Below are 18878 nucleotides of genomic sequence, written 5' to 3' on the forward strand. Positions count from 1 at the left end.
CTCCTCTCTCCTCCTCTCCTCTCCTCCTCCTCTCCTCCTCTCCTCCTCTCTCCTCCTCTCCTCTCTCTCCTCTCCTCTCTCCTCCTCTCTCCTCCTCTCATCTCTCCTCCTCTCCTCCTCTCCTCCTCTCCTCTCTCCTCTCTCCTCTCTCCTCCTCTCCTCTCTCCTCCTCTCCTCTCTCCTCCTCTCATCTCTCCTCCTCTCCTCTCTCCTCCTCCTCTCTCCTCCTCTCATCTCTCCTCCTCTCCTCTCTCCTCTCCTCTCCTCCTCCTCTCCTCCTCTCCTCTCATCCTCCTCTCCTCCTCTCCTCCTCTCTCCTCCTCTCCTCCTCCTCTCTCCTCTCTCTCCTCTCCTCTCTCCTCATCTCTCCTCCTCTCCTCCTCCTCCTCTCCTCTCTCTTCCTCTCATCTCTCCTCCTCTCATCTCTCCTCCTCTCCTCTCTCCTCCTCTCCTCTCTCCTCCTCTCCTCCTCTCCTCTCTCCTCCTCTCATCTCTCCTCCTCTCCTCTCCTCCTCCTCATCTCTCCTCCTCTCATCTCTCCTCCTCTCATCTCTCCTCCTCTCACCTCTCGTCCTCTCCTCCTCTCCTCTCTCCTCCTCTCCTCCTCTCCTCTCTTCTCCTCCTCTCCTCCTCTCCTCTCTCCTCCTCTCCTTCTCTCCTCCTCTCTCCTCCTCTCATCTCTCCTCCTCTCCTCCTCTCCTCTCTCCTCCTCTGTCCTCCTCTCCTCTCTCCTCCTCTCCTTCTCTCCTCCTCTCTCCTCCCTCCTCTCTCCTCCTCTCATCTCTCCTCCTCTCCTCTCTCCTCCTCTCCTCTCTCCTCTCTCCTCCTCTCATCTCTCCTCCTCTCCTCCTCTCATCTCTCCTCCTCTCCTCTCTCCTCCTCTCATCTCTCCCCTCTCATCTCTCCTCCTCTCATCTCTCCTCCTCTCATCTCTCCTCCTCTCCTCCTCTCATCTCTCCTCCTCTCCTCTCTCCTCCTCTCATCTCTCCATCATCATCAGGGTGAACAGCTGCTGCTGATGGAGTTTTACTGACATCTACTGGTTCACTGACAGAACTGCACCTGAACAGAGGCTCAACAGTCTCAGCAGGAAACTTCAGACATGTTGATGTTTGTCAGTAAATACAGAAATTGTGTTTGTTTGTTTTTTTTTTTACACGTAAAAAGAAGAAGAAATGTTAAATAAACAACAACATTATGTTATTTAAAAACATCCCTGTGTAGAAACATGACATACTGTTGGTTATTTGTGCGTCTGGTTTCACTTCGTGTCGCCTTCAGCGTAGAAAAGTTATGTTCAAGTATCCAGGTGTAGAGTTTAAAGGTTTGATTTGACTCATTTCAGATGTTTTAAACTCAGTGAGCATCAAAACAGGTGTAATATATATTATATGAAATGTCCTACAATCCACATATTGTCTTATATTATATCTAGTATTGTCTAAATACACACTGTGTATGTGTTCTGTTCATTACTGTGGATCATATAAAACCAAGACTGGGTAAAGTGGTCAGAGTATATTTACTGAATGCAAATTAAGGAATAATTATATCTTTGTTACAGTTTTACTGTTCAGTTGAAGTTTATCTCAATACAGTGGCACCAAAGAAAATACAAATTAATACAAACGTGCAAATAAGGCTTACAATAAAATGTTTTAATTGTCTGCAAATAGCAAATCGACTCTGTAACACCATCATTTTCTTACATTTTCCTTTTCTTTTTCAAGAATTTTCCTTGAAGGAATTATGTCGTTTTCTTACAGGGAAAATAGGTTGCCTGTATTGGTAGTGTTGCAAAGAGTTTTTGGCCACAAAGTCCTTGAATAAAGATGATGGATATCTCAATCCCAGAATTTAGGAATATAAAATGTTAATTAAGATGCATGTTCCTGAGATTTTATCATGTATTGATTATTCCTGCAGCTGTTTTGCTGTGACAAGGTGACCTGAGACTGAGGGCCTGGGGTGTCTTTTGAGTTGTGCGTTCAAAGAAAATATGTAAAAATAAAAAATCACAATGTGTCTATTGTGAGAAAGTTAAAAGTTTCGGTGCAGGCTGACGGCTGTGGACACGCCGTGGAGATGAAACTGCAGTTATGAAGAGAGGTCGGTGTTCAACAAAGTGGCACAATTTAATTTGTGTGGCAGGAGCTGCTCGGCTGCGATAGACTCGGTAATGAAACCTCTCAGCTTTAAGTTCTGTCTGCTTTATATTCACAAAGAGAAACGAGCGAGGCAGCCATCGTGGAAACATGCAAATACACTGATCTCTTTAATACGAGCTTCACCCAATTGGACGGTGACTTTGACAAGCAGAACAAATGCCCCGCGAGCACAAACGTGCAGGTCAGGAGGAGCGGCGCTGATGGCCGAGGCAGAATTCAACTTTCTTTATCCTCTTTTCAACGCTGGCAGTCACATTCTGTCTGTTCGCTTACTGTTAAATTAGTCATCTCAGATTAGAGGCGGCTTAAGGAAGAAAACTTTTCCACAAAAAAAAAAAAAAGTTGATAAAGCTCTGCAACTTTATGTATATTGAGCATATGCAAAAACAAAGTTTGTGTTGTTTTTCTTTTTTTTTGGAAAGTTTCTTTGCACTTTCCACAGGATGAAATACGTATTTTCAGTCACTGCATCAGTGACTGACTTTCATCATGATTCCAAGTGACAAGCATTTTAAACACCTACTGTTTATCAGAAAACTGTTTTCTGCTTTACTGATCTTCCCTTTTAATACAATAACATCATTGATCCGTGCATGAAGTTTAATTCTTCTGCAGTTGTTCACGTTTTATAATGAAAAATGCCAGTTTAAGGAGTATTGCCTAATTTCATTGTCCTACTTGTGCAAGTGTATGTTGACGTTTGTGAGCTCGTTCTTCATTAGCCGATGCTGCCTACACGCTGTTAACGCTTTGTGTGTGTGTTATTGTCCCACTGAATGAAGACGTGTAGTTCAGTTCAACGCACCAAAGCATCAGTTTGTTCCATTATCCAACTTGTACCATGAAAATTTAACAAGGAAGTCGGGAGCCGGAAACAGAAACAGCTTGTCTTCAAAGCTAAGAGCTAAGCTAAATGAATAAACAAACTGTGTAAATAATGAACATAATTCATTCATCTGTTATAGGTGTTTAACTGCTAGCCTACAACTGGAATTATTATAGCGTCTTCCTATTCATGTAGCTATTCATCAACTTATTAATTTGATTAAATTTGTGTCGAAATTCAGAAAATAAAAAAGGTTTCGCTGCGTCTAAACAAAGAAATCATTCACCAAATAATACACCACTTCTTTTCTTTCTGAAAGAGATAATCACAAAGAAATCAATCTCATGTCTGTTTTATTCAGTACAGTCTGGAAGTGGTTAGCCTAGCTTAGCATAAAGACTGGAAGCAAGGGGAACAGCTAGCCTAGCCACAAGCTAGTTCAATCATTTCTCTGCACCTTTTTTTTTTTTCGTCTTTCAGCACAAGCACAATGCATGATGGTAAATATTGCTTGGTTAGTGACCACTGGTTGTAAACCAACTATTTTTCATGATGCATTGTGGGATACTATGAGTCCACTATATAAGGAACAATAATTCTCGCTTTACATTCGGACAGCACTACAAAATAGTGACTACACAGGGAGTTGTGAGTGATTTCGGACACAGCCGAGGACTCAAGGATGAACTGGTTAGAGTTTGGTAGTCAAAGGTCAAAGGTTAAGGTGACCTCCCTAACACAGACACAATATCTCTGCAACGCTTTGAAGCAACTTCTACAAATTTACCGCAAACGTTCACCTGGACTCTTCGATGAACGGGTTCGATTTTGGCAGCCAAAGGTCATAATCAAGATTTTTATTTTTTAAGAGGTTTTGTTTATTTGTTTAAAGTCTGTGTTTTTGTTTGTTTTTAATTATAAAACATGATTCTTACTATTAAATATTCACACACATACACATAAGTGACTCCACAGGCAGGTGAACAACTACAAAGCCAATGTAGCCCACTGTAAGTGCAGATACAGCTGTGACGACTACATCTCCCAGAAGCCCCGCGGCTCCGCGCAGACTCAGTAGCAGCCTGAAGATGGTGTCTGTCAGGATGCAGCCGTGTTTGTTGACAGTTTTACTTCTGAATTGTTTCTGTTGTTTCGTCTCTTCTTTGTATTTTCGCCTCAGAGACGCGGAGGTGAAATGTTTCAGAGAGGAAATCCCGGACGAGACGCTGCTTCTCGGTGAGTTTGTGACGAAACCACGTCATTTAACCGAGATAACTTTAGCTCGGTTTATCACTTCCCCTTTATTCTCGTGACATTTATATCCTCACTGTTCAGATGAAAAGTTTCTTATTTTGAAAGTCGTGGAGATGTTGGCGAAATGTCACTTTTAAAATTGCGTTTTAAACTTCTGGCCATAAAGAAGTTTTTAAACAATTATGTGAATTCAACTTTTAATCAATACTTTTATTTTTACTGCCTTATAAATATCTAAAATGTTGCACATAGGCTCATGAAGTGGGACAATAAACTTTTATTTTTACTTTAATTAGCATTAAATGTCATAGCAACAAGTCCGTGTATTATTTATTTGAATTATTTATAATATATTTTATAAATATAACCATCTACACATATTTAGTTGTAGTTCATATTTTATATTAAATAGCCGAGAGAGGAGAAAAGAGAAGTAAAGGAGAGTAAAGGAAAGAGAGAAAATAATATTTCCATGGATGAAAGTTATTTTCTGATCATTTGTTTTGAATCAAACAACAATAATTTAACTTTAAATTCAATGAAATAAGATCACTCTTTACAATCTAAAAAACATTTGACAAAGGAACTTCTAACTAGAGATGCTTCTCCTTACCTTGTTTCCTTCACTTGTGTCCTATCCTCGAGAGAGATGCAACGTCCTTTCCTCCGACCTGTAAATTCATCACGTAATAATCCAGGTTACGATGAGAATGTCTCCTGGTGTGTAGAAATGATTTAGTTGTGTATATGTTTAGTGAGAGATGTGTAAATATCACAAGTTGATGCAGCTTAAAATGGGAAAATAACTAAAAATGAAAAGAAAAATCTTCCTGATGAAGGTTGTTTTGTGCTTCTTTTATTGATCATACCTACAGTTAACATACATCCAATCGTTTGGACTAGAAGCTGAATCAGGACGCAGATCAGATCTAAACCTGGTGGTGATATTATTATTATTCAGGCTGTTATTTGTCCTGGTGTAAAACTACAGTTATTTATCAGATCAGTCCGATCAGCTGCAGCGTCCAATCAATTACAGATTACTGACGGTGTCCTGGCTCCTCCGAACAGTAATAAAGGAAATTACCTCAAAAACGTCGCTGCCTTGATTTTAATCATCTTTCTTTTCTATTTTTAAGTCAATAATCATCTTGTGTGGTTGAACTTAAACCATTAATTAATTGATTAACCTAGTAGTTGTTTTCTCTCACTACATGTTTCAGCTTTAACATATAACTTGTTTATTTCTCTCTGTGCAGGTAACTATCGGACTCAGGTGTACGATCAGCAGAGGGCCGAGTCCCTGCCGGCCCCTCGGGACCTCAGGATACTCGTCGTAGCCAAAGATCCTGATGACAAGGTTCGTCCCGGAGGCGAGCGGTCGATTCACCCTCTGTCAGTCCGGTGATTTCAGCAGGATAATCACTTATCGTTAATCACTGTTTGTCTGTTCGCTCCAGCTGGTTCTGTCTCGGACGTTTGGCTCAGAGGGAAGGTTCAAGTTCACATCACGTAAACCAGGAGGACACCAGATCTGCCTGCAGCCCATCTCCTCGACACTGCCCCTGTCTGCTGGAGGCGTGCTGGTGAGAACATCCTAATAACAATGACAGAAAAAATGTATATGATAATAATAATGATGATGATAATAAATGTACAGAGTGCTTTACAAAGGAAAATACAGATTAAACAGTTCAGCACAATAAAATAAAAACATAGAGAGAACGGGTTAAACACCCAGCAATGAAACAAATAATTCCATTCAGATGCAAAAGTGTGAAATAATCAAATAGAAAAAATAAAACATATTGGAAACCAAAGTAAAACAAATGATAACATTAGGAAAATAAGTTTTGAGAAGTGACTTAAATATTACAAGCTGTCACTAAGAGAAAATCTGACGTTCATGTTATTGAAAACCAGGTTGGTTGAAAACCTGATCGAAATGTTTCAGACATATTAGTATTGATAAGAGACAAATTTTGGGGAACTGTCAAGAGAAGACACACATTTATATTTCTGTAAGACCTCGTCGTTCTGTCTGTTGTGCCTTTTATGTATTTATTCATGTCGTGCTGCAGGGACGATTATAACAGGTTGTAAAGTTGTACTGTAATAATTTCCCTCCTAATGAACTTCCTGTTGCGTTGCAGACGGTTCACCTGGATATAAAAGTGGGCGAAGGCACCAACAACTACACTAAGATCGCTGCCGAACACAAACTGACGGAGCTGCAGCTGAGAATCCGACAGCTGACCGAGCAGGTGGACCAGATCCAGAAGGAGCAGAACTACCAGAGGGTCTGTGTGTGTGTGTGTGTGTGTGTGTGTGTGTGTGTGTCATTTTTTTCTGGGAAGACATTAGATTACAGGACAAATCACATAATGCAGGCAGCCAATGGTCCAAGTTCTTGCTCTTTAAGTTAAATTACAATTGAGACAGACAGAGATCTTTTCTCGTAATTATGGGACAGTAAGTCAAATCAAAACAACTCGATTCACATTTTATATCTATACACACACACACACATATATATATATATATATAATATATATATATATATATATATATAGGACTAAGTTACATGTCAGTGTGTTCTTGAAATCCAGATGTTAGACTGTTCCGATGAAAGGAGGAGGATGAGGATGAGGATGTTTGAGTCATTGATTGTTCTGGCTGTTTGTTTCTTCACAGTTCAGGGAGAAGTATTTCCAAGACGTCAGCCACAGCACCAACATGTGGATCTTCTGGTGGCCCGTCGTCCGCTCTCTCTACGTGGTGGCCATCATCACCTGGCACACAAAGTCCTGGTAAAACAGCGGGTCCTCGTCTTCCACCGACCTTTTATTGAAGTAAAACCACCAGTACGACACTGTAAAAAAATACAATTTCACTGTTTCACTGTATTAAACTTTATTATGTGGCATTATAAGATACTGATGCATCAGCATTTTACTGTGGAGCTGGTTTTTAAACTGTTATGTTGTGTACTGTCGCCCAACCTAGGGGTCGTGTCCCTACAAAGGGTCACCAGATAAATCAGAGGGCTCGTCAGATGATTCATGGGAAAGAGGAAAAAACATCTTATAACTAATTTTACTGTCTATGGAAGGCCAGGAAAAATATTTAAGACCTTTGTAAATGAAATATGAGACTTTTTAATACTTTTGAATTAAGAATATAATACTTTTATATTATGCCTTCTTTTAAGGAAACCTAAATTGTTGCTTTTTAAGACTTTCAAAAACCATGGATACGGACTTGAATGATTTATTATGTCACATTTTTTTCATGGCTTCCCAGCAGTGCATAACAATAATACCTAATTATATAATTAATTAAATTAACACAGTGGCAGAAAGTGTAAAAAATAATGAAAGGTTTCACTAAACTCTGGACCTGTCGACTGTGAGCTGATGATTTTCCTCCTGTAGCAGCAGCAGCGACTGTGTCAGACCTGCAGATTCCCTCTTTTCTCTCTGAATCTTTGTATATTTGATGTTATATTATAGTGAGAATATGTACCATACAGCTGATGCTGGTCCATTAAAGAAAAACACTTGCTTTGTCCATCATGATAATCTTTAATGAACCAGAATTTATTTACAAAAATATCTTGATCTCAGAGTCGATGGTACAAACAGTTTGTATAAAACAGTACAAACTATTTAGTGTCAAACAGATTTACATTTAAATGTCTCCTTTAGGAAAACAGACAATGTTTTATATTTACACTGTATTTTCACCGTTGATCCGTGTTCTGTGTTTCAGGTGAGCTCTCGATGTCTCTTCTTCAGTACACTTTGGATCTACAGAAAAGAACGTAAAAGGACAAATACAGTATGAACTTGAATATTGCAGATTTGAAACCCTCCCCCACACACACACACACACATCAGCTGATCAGGACTGAACCCGGAGCATGTGGTCACCTGGAGAAGGAGGATACGGAGAGGAGTCCGAGCAGGAACTCGAGGCTGTAGAAGCAGAGCAGGATGGCGCAGAGGATGAACTCCAGCCGCAGGACGAAGGTCTGCAGCAGCAGGTAGTAAACAGCCAACGCCACGCAGGGAAACAGGATGAAGAGCGACGCACACGAGGCCAGAGAGCGCTCGCACAGGTTCCCCTTCCAGCCTGGAGCAAGACGCCACACACAGTCACATAACTGATCGCTGCCACTACGCTGACCACGGCTTATACCTCCACAGTGAGAACACAATCACACTCAGCTCGGCGTAATTTGACTAAATTTTCTTCCATTTTGAATTTCCGTCCTTATTAATTTAGGAAAACTTACTAAAGTAGGAAACAAAATAGTCAATCATGAGCACAAAAGACTAAAAACATGAACCCCAACATTTTTTAAAAATATAGACAGATGATTTTGAAGAGCCGAGCAGAAATCAAACCATTTATGCAGCAAACCGAATAAAACAACATATTGCACTTGAAACAGCTGCACGGTTTAGCCTCAGGCCTGATTTGCACAATCACTACTGTTCATCATGAGTACTAACATTGGTTAGAGAGTGGCAGTGCTTTGTAAAAAGTAGTACTCAGCTGGTCACAGGTGACTATCGGACCACTTCAAGCACTGCTGCAGTTTGCTCAACTGAAATGTAACCTAAAACTTCACAGTACAATAGAAAAAGAGTTAAGACAAGAGCTGCAGCGATTAGACAATCGTCAAAAAGTTAATCAGCAACTATTTCAATTCAAGAATTGTTTTAGCTATTTTTTAAAATAAAGGTGCCAAAAAAATTCTGGTTCCAGCTTCTCAAACGAAAGAATTTGATGCTTTTTTTCATCATACATGAGAGTGAGATGAATATCTACAGGGTTTAGGATTGAAGGTTGAAGCAGCAGCTGCTGTCCACCAGGTGGCACCAAAAAACCTGAATAACCAAACACGACCTGGCCTCTGACTTCAAACACAAAGATCATTGCTGATAATGTTCATCCACATCCAACACTCATGTCTCGCTCACCGTAAAAGATCCTGAGGGTCTCCAGACCGAGGAAGATCACCAGCAGCACCACATCCAGGACCAGATTATCTGACGGGTACGGGAGGGAAACCCCTGCACAAACATACAAATACAAAGTGCAGCCATCTGTGCATTAAGACATCGAAAGGTTTTATATTTAATATGTATTTTATGAATGAGAAGGATGTGGAAAATGAAGTTACAAAGTTTTAATTTCATTCTGACTTTAAATTGAGCTTTGAAATGATTTGTTGATAATTTGTCACATGATCATCTCCCTCTCCTTAAGACACTAAAACTGAAACCTTTGACCTTTTTCAGCTGCCTGTACTTTTGTTTTTCTTTGAGTTTTATTTTGAGGGAATTAAATGTTCATAAATTATTTTGCTGCTGTAAACCACCCAGATACTTAAGCCGTGCCTCTAATGTACCAAAGATTTGTATGAATGTACTCTCAGTACATCGTATGCACTTTGTTTTTACACGTGCCTCTTGTTGATTTACTGAATAAATTAATAAAAACGAAAAATCTTCCCTAATGCTTGAAAATGTGTATTACAGACACCAGTACTTACAAACTGTTCTGATTTAGCAGGTGCCAACAAGAACTTTAATCAGGTTTAATAAGAGATTTCAGTCAGTCATGTTTTACATAATGATCTGCACCAGTACACCAGTAAAGCACAAAAATCCCACTGCTGAGCCTGCAACTGAAGTAAACTCTCCTGCACCTCTCTAATACCTTTAGATAAAGAGAGAAAAATAAAGTAAAGAACCAGTAAGGGGTGAAGAAAGTATGTGATTCCTCACTTTTAAAGCTAAAAATCCTTTACAGAAACTAAAGGTAGGTACAGAAAGAAAAGGATGTGCGCTCCCCACACTACCAATCAATAAGTAAATCAGGAATCAATGTCTTGTATCATTAAAATACAGTTAAGTCCGTTCAGTGAAGGCAGTACAGCCGTTTACAGTTTACCTTTGTAGATGAACATGAGAATCTCTGCCAGGTAGAAAGCGCCAAAGTACCAGCTGTTCAGGTAGAGGAGAACCTGCAGGGGAGTGGATGAAAGCTGAGGATGACAGTGTCAAGGAGAAAAGACACACAGAGAGAAGGACACAGAAATTAGCTGTGTGCTGCAGCTCTGCACCAGCTTCATGACAAGGATACGATCGGTTGGTTTCCTGCAGAGGAAAAGAGATAATACAGCTGTTAGAGGTAGACTGAAAATCTTGATTTGCTTCTTTCTCCTTGGTCTTTGAACATGTGTAATTCTTTAAAACAAGTCTTCGAGTTCGGTGAAAGAGGTCGAAGTAACAGTAGTAGTAGGAGTAGCAGTAGAAACAGTAGTAATATTAGTAGTAACAGTATTAGCAGTAGTAGTACCAGCAGTAACGTTATATCTCTTACTATATTTACATTTACCGAAATGAACGGATTTAGTTATTAGCTAACGGCTAACTTAAACGAAGAGCGTTCTGTTACGCGTATAAATTTCATATTGTTAAATGTTAATAACGCTAATATACACGGCGGTAACGTTGTGTACCGAGAGGTTTATTTATTTACTTATCTATTTGTTAAGCACAAAGACTGTTTCTCACCAGGCGCCATGTCTGATTGCCATGGAAACCGCTTGCAGGAAGTGTTTCTTCTTCACTGTTGGATTAAACCGCAGTGGAGTTTACTCGCTCCTGCCCCTACCATACGTACATACGTACGCGATAACACATGTTACAACTACAATTCCCAGCAGTCTCTCGCGGCGCGCTGATTGGCGGCACTCTAACGATGGTTTACGTGGCATTGCTGTGTCCGCGCAGTCTCAGTAGTGTTTCCTCCCGGTGTGAAGATGGTGTCTGTCAGGATGCAGCCGTGTGTGTTGTCGGTTTTACTCCTCAACGTATTCTACAGCTTCGTGTCCTCTCTGTACTTTCACATCGGAGAGACGGAGAAGAAATGTTTCATAGAGGAAATCCCGGACGAGACGATGATCATCGGTGAGTGTCAGCTGTTAGAGGGGGGTCTCCGGCTAATGCTAGCTGCTAGCTCACGAACTTTAGCTAATCGGCTAACTGAGCTAAAGTCAGTTTGTGTCCACATAAAGTGACATGTCCTGCTTTTATTTATATCTACAGCTTAATAAACACACACATCCAGCAGTCACAAACTGTTTAAACGCATTATTTGTGTGTTTAATGAGTTTAATATTGCAGCAACACTTGTCTCAATACCGTAGTTTGAGTTAAAAATCGAATTATTCATTCTTTCAAATCCCCCTATGAACTAAACTCACGTTAATGTAACCTAAGTAACTAATTAAATTTCCGCAAGTAGTGTACTTTACTACAGTTTAAAGGTACGTGTACTTTATTTGAGTATCCTACTATTAGAGCCACAGTCTCAGTTAATTGATTAGTTGAATGACAGAAAAGTAATTGGCAGTTTTTCTATACGAGTAATGGTTGTGAGTCGCGTATAAAGCTGAAATAACTTTTAAAAAGGCTCGTTCCCGCTCCTTCAATATAAGGCTTTTCTGTTGTTTCATATCATTGTAAACTTAATGTTTTGGACATTTTGATCATTGATCAGAGAAAAAGACATGTGAAAACCGATTTTTCCTTGTGGTCTAGGTGACTGTGATGGTAATTTTTCCCTCTTTCTGACATTTTATTGATTAAACACCTGATTTATTAAATCATCAGCACATTAACCATTAATTAAAATAAATGTTAGTCTCTTTTATTGCATTATATCTTAGGCGCAAGTATTTGTACTATTTACTCCACTACATTTATTTAATACCTTTACTTGCTTTGCAGATTCTGTTCAATAATATAAAATAAGTCAAGTTATAAGTGATATTTACATGAATGCATCAATAATTATATTATTTATGATTAATTTTGATTTGTGAAGTCATTTTTAAAGCAAATATTCCAACAATCACCTGGTTCTAGTTTTTAATTTGTGTAGATTTTATGCTTTTTTTCCTCCTCTTTATTGTTGTAACCTGAATATCTTTGGGTTTTGGACGGTTGGTTGGACCAAACAAAACATTTCAAGGCGTCAACCTGGGTTTCGATGAAAGATTAATGGAGAAAATAATCATCAGATTAATCAGTAGTGACGAATAACGTACTACTTAACCATTTCAGAAACTCATAAATACACACAACACTAGTTTAAAAATGTTTCAGTATGTGAAGAATCCTGAGTCTTCTGGTCAAATATGAAGTGTTAGTGTACTTGACCTTCACTTTAACAGCTCACCTGCTTGTGCAAATACAGAACCACCTGTATGAATCGGAGGAGGCCAGTGTGAGGGAAGCCCCGCTTCATTCAGCATAGACAGGAAGTGGCTTGACTATCGCTTCTTGTGGTTGCTCGACAACTGTTTCAAAGACTCAAATCATTATATATTAATATACAGATGATTTTCTCAATTAGTTGTTTATTACTTCAATCTCTAGTTTTAGACCTTCTATCCACGTCTCACAGACTTCATCAGAGAGAGGCTCTGGTGTCATTGTGCTACCCACAAAGACCATGAGATGATTACTGATTAGTACACTTACAAATGAAAAGGTATATTCATGACACCTCTCCCCATATCTGTCTCTGCAGGCAACTACCGGACTCAGCTGTATGATAAACAGAGGGAGGAGTACCTGCCGGCCACTCAGGGTCTGGGCATGTTTGTGGAGGTCAAAGATCCTGATGACAAGGTGAGCTGAACGATTAAAGGAGGACATCAGGAGAAGTACCTGTGCACCAAGTAATCACCTTCGGCCGGTAACGTCAGCAGGTTTTAACTGGTTTGTGCGTTTCCTGCAGGTTATTCTGTCTCGTCAGTACGGCTCAGAGGGAAGATTCACCTTCACATCACACACACCTGGAGAACACCAGATCTGTCTGCACTCCAACTCCTCCAAGTTCTCCCTCTTCGCTGGAGGCATGCTGGTGAGGAGACACAGTGTAGTCTGTAGTTAAATTGGACCTTTAAACTGCTCAGAGTGAAGAGTCCGTGCTGCTCTGTCGGCTCAAAGTGCCTGGACTGACAATATGACTTTGTTTTATATAAATTACGTGTTCACATTCAAACATGTTGAACTGCAGCTCAATTTGCCTGAAGCCTGTTTGCCTTTGTTTGACTCTATTCGCATTTTTCCATTGACTTTAAATGTTATTTCAGTCATTAACTGTTGGGTGTTGTTGGAGTTTTGTGATCGTAACATTAAGATAATCATATGGTAGGACTCCATGACTTACTGCTGACGGTGTTGTGTTGCAGAGGGTTCACCTGGACATCCAGGTCGGCGAACACGCCAACAACTACGCTGAGATCGCTGCCAAAGACAAACTGACGGAGCTGCAGCTGAGAGTCCGACAGCTGGTGGAGCAGGTGGACCAGATCCAGAAGGAGCAGAACTACCAGAGGGTCAGTCAGTGTTTTTCTATGTTACTGTCTGTTGACGTTATTAGGGTTCAGAGGAATTTTATCTCTTTTATTTTGATATTTTTATTCTTCCGTTGGTAAAAGGGTTGCTGCAGCCTACAGCGCAAAAGTTATGCAAGTGATATTTTCAGGGGAGGTAAAGAATGTGAGACACAGAAAAATGTCCACCAGCAGGTTGATAATCAAGGTAAGAACGTTTTGGCCTGTAACTCATTCAAAACTTTACCTTCCCTGAATTTAGCTGGATCATAGAATTGTGGAATATGTGAAACTTACTTTTTCGAGGTCCTCCTAGACTGTGAGACTGAGCTGCACAAAACTTTACACATATAATCTATGGACTCTCCTGGTCAACAGTTATTAAAAGAATTTTGATAATCCATAAAATGTTTAAGTTATCAAGGAACAACTTCCTATAATTGTTGCATATCTTGGCAACAATCCTCCTGTTAACATGAAACTCCGCTCAGTAATTTCCCATCCTCCTTTGAGGCTTTGGTGCCAATCGGCCACTAGGTGACACTTTTGTTCCAAGGTCGAGAGTCATTAAGAATAATTTTTTAAACTACTCTCAGGCTGTAAGTGCGATCTGCATGAAACCTTCCATGTATCATCTTTGTCCTCTCGCGATCACAAGATAGGAAAAGAATATTGATACTTAAACAGATGCTAAAGTTATAAAGGAAAAATCTATATTTGTACAAAGGAAGTGATGTCATCTCTTTAACCCAAAACTTACCACGCCACAATGAGGTTCTGTATAAAGTTTGGTGCACATTGGTTCTGGATGGTTGTATTTTTTAACTCATCTTGGTTCAATCTGCCTGAATTGAGAAAATAATGCTCTTGAATAAAGGTAAATAAAGGACCATAAGGCTTTTACATATTATTTTTGCTTTTTTTTTTTTTAATTAATGTATAATTCTAATATAACTGTGCTCTAAAAACAGCAGCCAAATACTCGCTGTACAAGTTTAGTCTCTGCATGTTTTTTTCAGTGGCTGCCTTAATAACATCAGATAACAAACAGGCAGCTTTGGAAAGTGTTTGTCAGTCGAGTGAAACAGTCTGTGTCCTCTCTCAGTACCGTGAGGAGCGTTTCCGTCAGACCAGTGAGAGCACCAACCAGCGGGTCCTGTGGTGGTCCATCGTCCAGACCCTCATCCTGGTGGCCATCGGCATCTGGCAGATGAGACACCTCAAGAGCTTCTTCGAGGCCAAGAAGCTGGTGTAACTTTTCTCCTGGAGGAGAGTCTGAGTGTGTGTGTATGTGTGTGTGAGAGAGAGAGAGTGTGTGTGTGTGTGTGTGTGTGTGTGTGTGTGTGTGTGTGTGTGTGTGTGTGTGTGTGTGGTCTCTACTGATTGATGCAGTACTGAGCGGCGGTCGCTGCCGTCAGAGAGAAAACTGCTGAGGAGACGGGGACGCAGACAAATCCACCTGCACGATTCGGCTTGAAAACATCTTTATTATTAATATTATTCTCATTGTTAATGTTCTGACTGTTTCCTCGCCCGCCCTGTTTGTAATGAGCCCCTCACATTTGCAGTAGACTATCAGGGGGGATGTGAATCTATTTATTACACAGGCCGATTTGTTTCGGGAGCAGGAATCTGGTTTTACCTTTTCGATCTGGACTAGGTTTAGTCTCTGGTTCTCCTGTTGACTCCAGCAGGACCAGGACAAAGTAACTAAACCAGTCCACGTCTACCAGGCAGTTAGAGTCATGTTTTCTATTATTCATTTGCCCTTTTTCTTTCTTGTTACTCGGTGTGAGTACTTGACGTGTTACTGGCCACTAGAGATGTTCAGAAATAAAAGTCAGGTTTACATGAACTTCCGTTTGAAGCTGTTCGTTTGCTCCTCGACCTCTGAGTGACAACTGAAATCATAATCTGGATTCATTTGTGGAACAATTCAGTGATGTATTTTCTGAATCCTCCATCATCCGATCAGCTAATTTTCAGCTGCAGCAAAACTAAAATAAAAGAGGGTGAAATTTAATCAGTGATCATTAATTGCTACTGCCAAAATCTCATTCTCTATTTTAACAACATACTCGGTGCAAGAGGCTTTTAGTGTTTATACGGAGGATTATTTTTCAAGCTCAAATGCCAAATATTTGTTGGTTAAAGCTCCTCAGATATGAGGGTTTGATGTTTTTCTTGCTCTCATATTGTTAGTAAGTTATGAAAAAACTTCTAATGACGTAACTTTGTGTTGTTGGTCCTTTTTTTCTGAAATGCAGAAAGTAATTGATAAATTGAAAAAAAAAAATGGCAGATTAATCAATAATGGAAATAATCACTAGCTACAGCCTCAATACTGTTAATACTGAGATGAGCACTTCAGTAGTTTCTCTTTCCTCCAGTGCTGTTTCTGTTTGCTCAGTCTGCTGCTGCCCCGATAAACTGCCCCCACCCTTCATGGGATTCATTTGGGGTAAATATCTGAGGACTTGCGCGACGCCTCGTCCTCGGGGAGGGCGGGAAGTGCAGCCGACGTGCAGTTAAAGCCAGTACGTCACAGCTTTTAATCACGTCGGGGTCGCCAGCCGCTCTGTTCGGCTCGCGACTTGTTCTGTCACATTATCAGAGTTTTGGCTTCAGTACCGACGTTCTTCATCACATGAAGAAGGATTGAACAACACCAGGTTTTACTTTGACCTGTGATGTCACCAAGCTTCACCTGATCTTTCAGGAGCCAGTTTGTACCGACTGGAATCCCTGTTTTAATATTCCAGCTATTTCACGAGCCACGCTGAGAATCTGTGAGAAGCTCAGATTTAAAATGACATTTTTTACAGTGACTTCTGATGCTGAAGGGAAGTTCCCAGAGCACAGGGTTTGGTGTAAATACAGGTGAAGGATCGGTTCCAGTGGTACTGAGGCAAAGTTTGAAGAAACAGTTTGGTGAATGTGGCGACGCTGCTCTCGGCTCTTTCCGCTGAGCCTGTTTTATTTTCTTATTTCTGCCTGGCTCAGTGAATTTCTACCAAAAGAGACAGTTTTCTGTTTGTTGCCGTGTGCGTTTTAGTGAAGCTGCATTTTTTCCAAGTGTCCAAACTGAATGTAAGCGTCTGTTGATCTGACTCTGGCTGGGTGTGGGTCTGCGGGTGGAGGTGGTGACGGAACAATATTCTGAATTTCCTGGTATTTGACATTTGGCATCAGATAAAAGAATTTGCTTGATAGTTTTTTTCTCGTTGCATCCAACACAGTCCAGAGACGCCTCATTTGTTTGTATCATTTTCAGTTGACTGTGTTAAAGGAGAGTCTTGATGCTGTGTCTCCTGTATGAAAAGGTCAGCACTCGAACACAACACTGTTCCCACAGTTTCCCTGTTCGTTTTACTGATTTTAAAAACCAAATTGTCAAAGCCGCACGTCTGGTGAAGAAAAATCTGAAAACCGCCTCAGCACTGCTTCGCCGCCAGCTCCTGTAACTGGTTGGATGATCTTTACCTCGAGGTTTTACCCGCTTCAGGTGTAGAACAACAAAAACACACAAATCACAAACTGTCGTAGAAAAGCTGACTTTACGTCCTCAGACTGCGCAAAATCCAAGAACACTGAGACCTGAGCCGCTGAATCCTCGGCCTGGTCACTGTGGAATAAATAAGAATCCGAGGAGTAAAAATGCCTGAAAACGTCAGTCAGACAGTTTATTTTCTTCAGTTTTCAGTAGTTTGTTGCTTTTCTTTTTTTTTTTTTTTTTTTTCTCTGGTGGTTTGTGAGAAACAGTTTATGTTGCTGGTAGCTTTCAGATGAAATGTTTCTCCGGGGTTAGATTTTGAATCATTGCTAAAAGGTTTTAGGCTGGAAGAGGGGCTTGAATTTATTTTATTTTTTAGAGAGATTCTGTCCATGTGAAATCTGTCTATAATTGCACTCGAAATAAAGTTTTGTCACATTTGGTTTAATGGATGCTGTTTCTTTTATTCTTGTAATAAACTCCACTATAAAGTTTTTATAGGCTGTAACTGTTTTATTCTGAGGACAAACTCAAAAAATCTCTGGAACAAATACATTTGAGAGAAATGTTACAGCACAGTAATAGAATTAAAACAAATGCTAATACTGAAATCTGAAGAAGCTGTTTTAAGTTACTACAACACAAACACAATTTCCCTTCTTCTGCTGCTTCACAGTGAAAGCGTTTAACTGTAGATGAATGTTTTATATGTGTGTGTATATATATATATATATGTGTGTGTGTGGTGAACCTGGATGAAACTAATGCAGTATAATGGAACAGGCCTGCAGTAAATCCTCCTTCATGAGGATTATAATGTTCAGTATTTACTGAATCTGTTTGAGAAGTGTTGGTTTATTTTAATGGTCATTGTGGAGGCTCAGATTGTAATTGTGGTGATGATTAACTGTACTAGGATATATTGAGAAGTGTTCCTAATATTTTGTCAAATCTAATTCCTAGAAATGGGATGGACAAAATATTAGGAACACCTCTCATTATAGGGTTAGTTTATATACAGTTCCCATGTAGCCATGAAATTTTGGAGCTCAACTAGTCCCGCAGCTTTGAGAAAACCCAGACAACATGTATATATTCTTAGTGATTCCAGTAACCATGGAAACATAAATGCTGATAAAGGGTGAAAAAGTTCCCATTGAGAATGAATGAGGAGACGTCTTCGAAACGACCAAACCCAGGCCTCTTTGGAGCTCTACTGCTGCGTCATACTTCAACACATACACATTTATACTGACAATCACAGAAGCACAGACTCTTTCAAAATAAGAGTCTCAAAAAGGTAAGAGGTAAGGTAGGTCATAAAAGTTTGATCTTAGAAGCGATAATCTATATGGGGATATAGTGGTATAGCTTTATTGCATATCAGCTTCTGTGTGTGTGTGTGTGTGTGTGTGTGTGTGTGTGTGTATACATGTCTTGCTGTGGTTGTGGGGACAAATTTGTGTTTGAAACCATCAGTGTGAGTTTGAGGGACAGCTGCAGTGACTGAGGTCAGTGTCGGGATGAGTCTCTACGACATGAATGAAACTGAACTTAACGTCCTTTGTGCAGATTGAAATGTGAGGAGTGAAGTACACGCTCCAAGCAGCCGGAACATTCAAAATTTCTCCAGGAATTTTCTAGTTATTATTAATTAGTATTTATGAAATCTGACTAAAGCCCAGAGTACATGGCGATATTTCCATTTAAAAC

At 40.0% G+C, this 18878-nt stretch overlaps 3 protein-coding genes across 4 annotated transcripts; 2 read left to right on the forward strand and 1 right to left on the reverse strand.

The window, feature by feature from the left end:
- Positions 1-4082: 4082 nt before the first annotated feature.
- On the forward strand, positions 4083-8174 carry LOC130174062 (transmembrane emp24 domain-containing protein 9-like). Its single transcript, XM_056383662.1, has 6 exons — positions 4083-4230; positions 5508-5608; positions 5709-5834; positions 6402-6548; positions 6943-7058; positions 8020-8174. Exons 1-6 carry the CDS (start codon positions 4083-4085, stop codon positions 8021-8023), a joined length of 642 nt encoding a protein of 213 aa, XP_056239637.1. The 3' UTR covers positions 8024-8174.
- Positions 6981-10920, reverse strand: tmem216 (transmembrane protein 216). 2 transcript variants are annotated; one of them, XR_008828538.1, is made up of 7 exons: positions 10839-10920; positions 10405-10418; positions 10213-10306; positions 9237-9329; positions 8181-8382; positions 7982-8057; positions 6981-7120 (listed from the first exon to the last, which is right to left on the reverse strand). XR_008828538.1 is itself a non-coding variant. In XM_056383663.1 (6 exons), the coding sequence occupies exons 1-6, from the start codon at positions 10846-10848 to the stop codon at positions 8042-8044; spliced, it is 429 nt and encodes a 142-aa protein (XP_056239638.1). In that variant the 5' UTR covers positions 10849-10920; the 3' UTR covers positions 7813-8041. The 2 variants fall into 2 exon arrangements, 1 of the variants encoding a protein (XP_056239638.1); XM_056383663.1 differs by lacking the exon at positions 6981-7120 and having other exon boundaries at positions 7813-8057.
- Positions 10921-11067: 147 nt separating this feature from the next.
- LOC130174060 (transmembrane emp24 domain-containing protein 9) lies at positions 11068-17608 on the forward strand. The gene is made up of 5 exons (XM_056383661.1): positions 11068-11234; positions 12862-12962; positions 13072-13197; positions 13529-13675; positions 14778-17608. Exons 1-5 carry the CDS (start codon positions 11087-11089, stop codon positions 14925-14927), a joined length of 672 nt encoding a protein of 223 aa, XP_056239636.1. The 5' UTR covers positions 11068-11086; the 3' UTR covers positions 14928-17608.
- The last annotated feature ends 1270 nt before the right edge of the window (positions 17609-18878 follow it).

Source organism: Seriola aureovittata, chromosome 8 (assembly GCF_021018895.1).
Source record: "Seriola aureovittata isolate HTS-2021-v1 ecotype China chromosome 8, ASM2101889v1, whole genome shotgun sequence".
NCBI classification, from domain to species: Eukaryota; Metazoa; Chordata; class Actinopteri; order Carangiformes; family Carangidae; genus Seriola; species Seriola aureovittata.

Coding starts and splice junctions, on each gene's coding strand:
- LOC130174062 (XM_056383662.1), top strand. CDS start 4,083: ATGGTGTCTGTCAGGATGCAGCCGTGTTTGTTGACAGTTTTACTTCTG. Junction 4,231..5,507: donor GGACGAGACGCTGCTTCTCG/GTGAGTTTGTGA, acceptor CTCTCTGTGCAG/GTAACTATCGGACTCAGGTG. Junction 5,609..5,708: donor CCAAAGATCCTGATGACAAG/GTTCGTCCCGGA, acceptor TGTTCGCTCCAG/CTGGTTCTGTCTCGGACGTT.
- LOC130174060 (XM_056383661.1), top strand. CDS start 11,087: ATGGTGTCTGTCAGGATGCAGCCGTGTGTGTTGTCGGTTTTACTCCTC. Junction 11,235..12,861: donor GGACGAGACGATGATCATCG/GTGAGTGTCAGC, acceptor CTGTCTCTGCAG/GCAACTACCGGACTCAGCTG. Junction 13,676..14,777: donor AGGAGCAGAACTACCAGAGG/GTCAGTCAGTGT, acceptor GTCCTCTCTCAG/TACCGTGAGGAGCGTTTCCG.
- tmem216 (XM_056383663.1), bottom strand. Junction 9,330..10,212: donor TCTCATGTTCATCTACAAAG/GTAAACTGTAAA, acceptor ATGTTTGTGCAG/GGGTTTCCCTCCCGTACCCG. Junction 8,383..9,236: donor GACCCTCAGGATCTTTTACG/GTGAGCGAGACA, acceptor GTCTTGCTCCAG/GCTGGAAGGGGAACCTGTGC.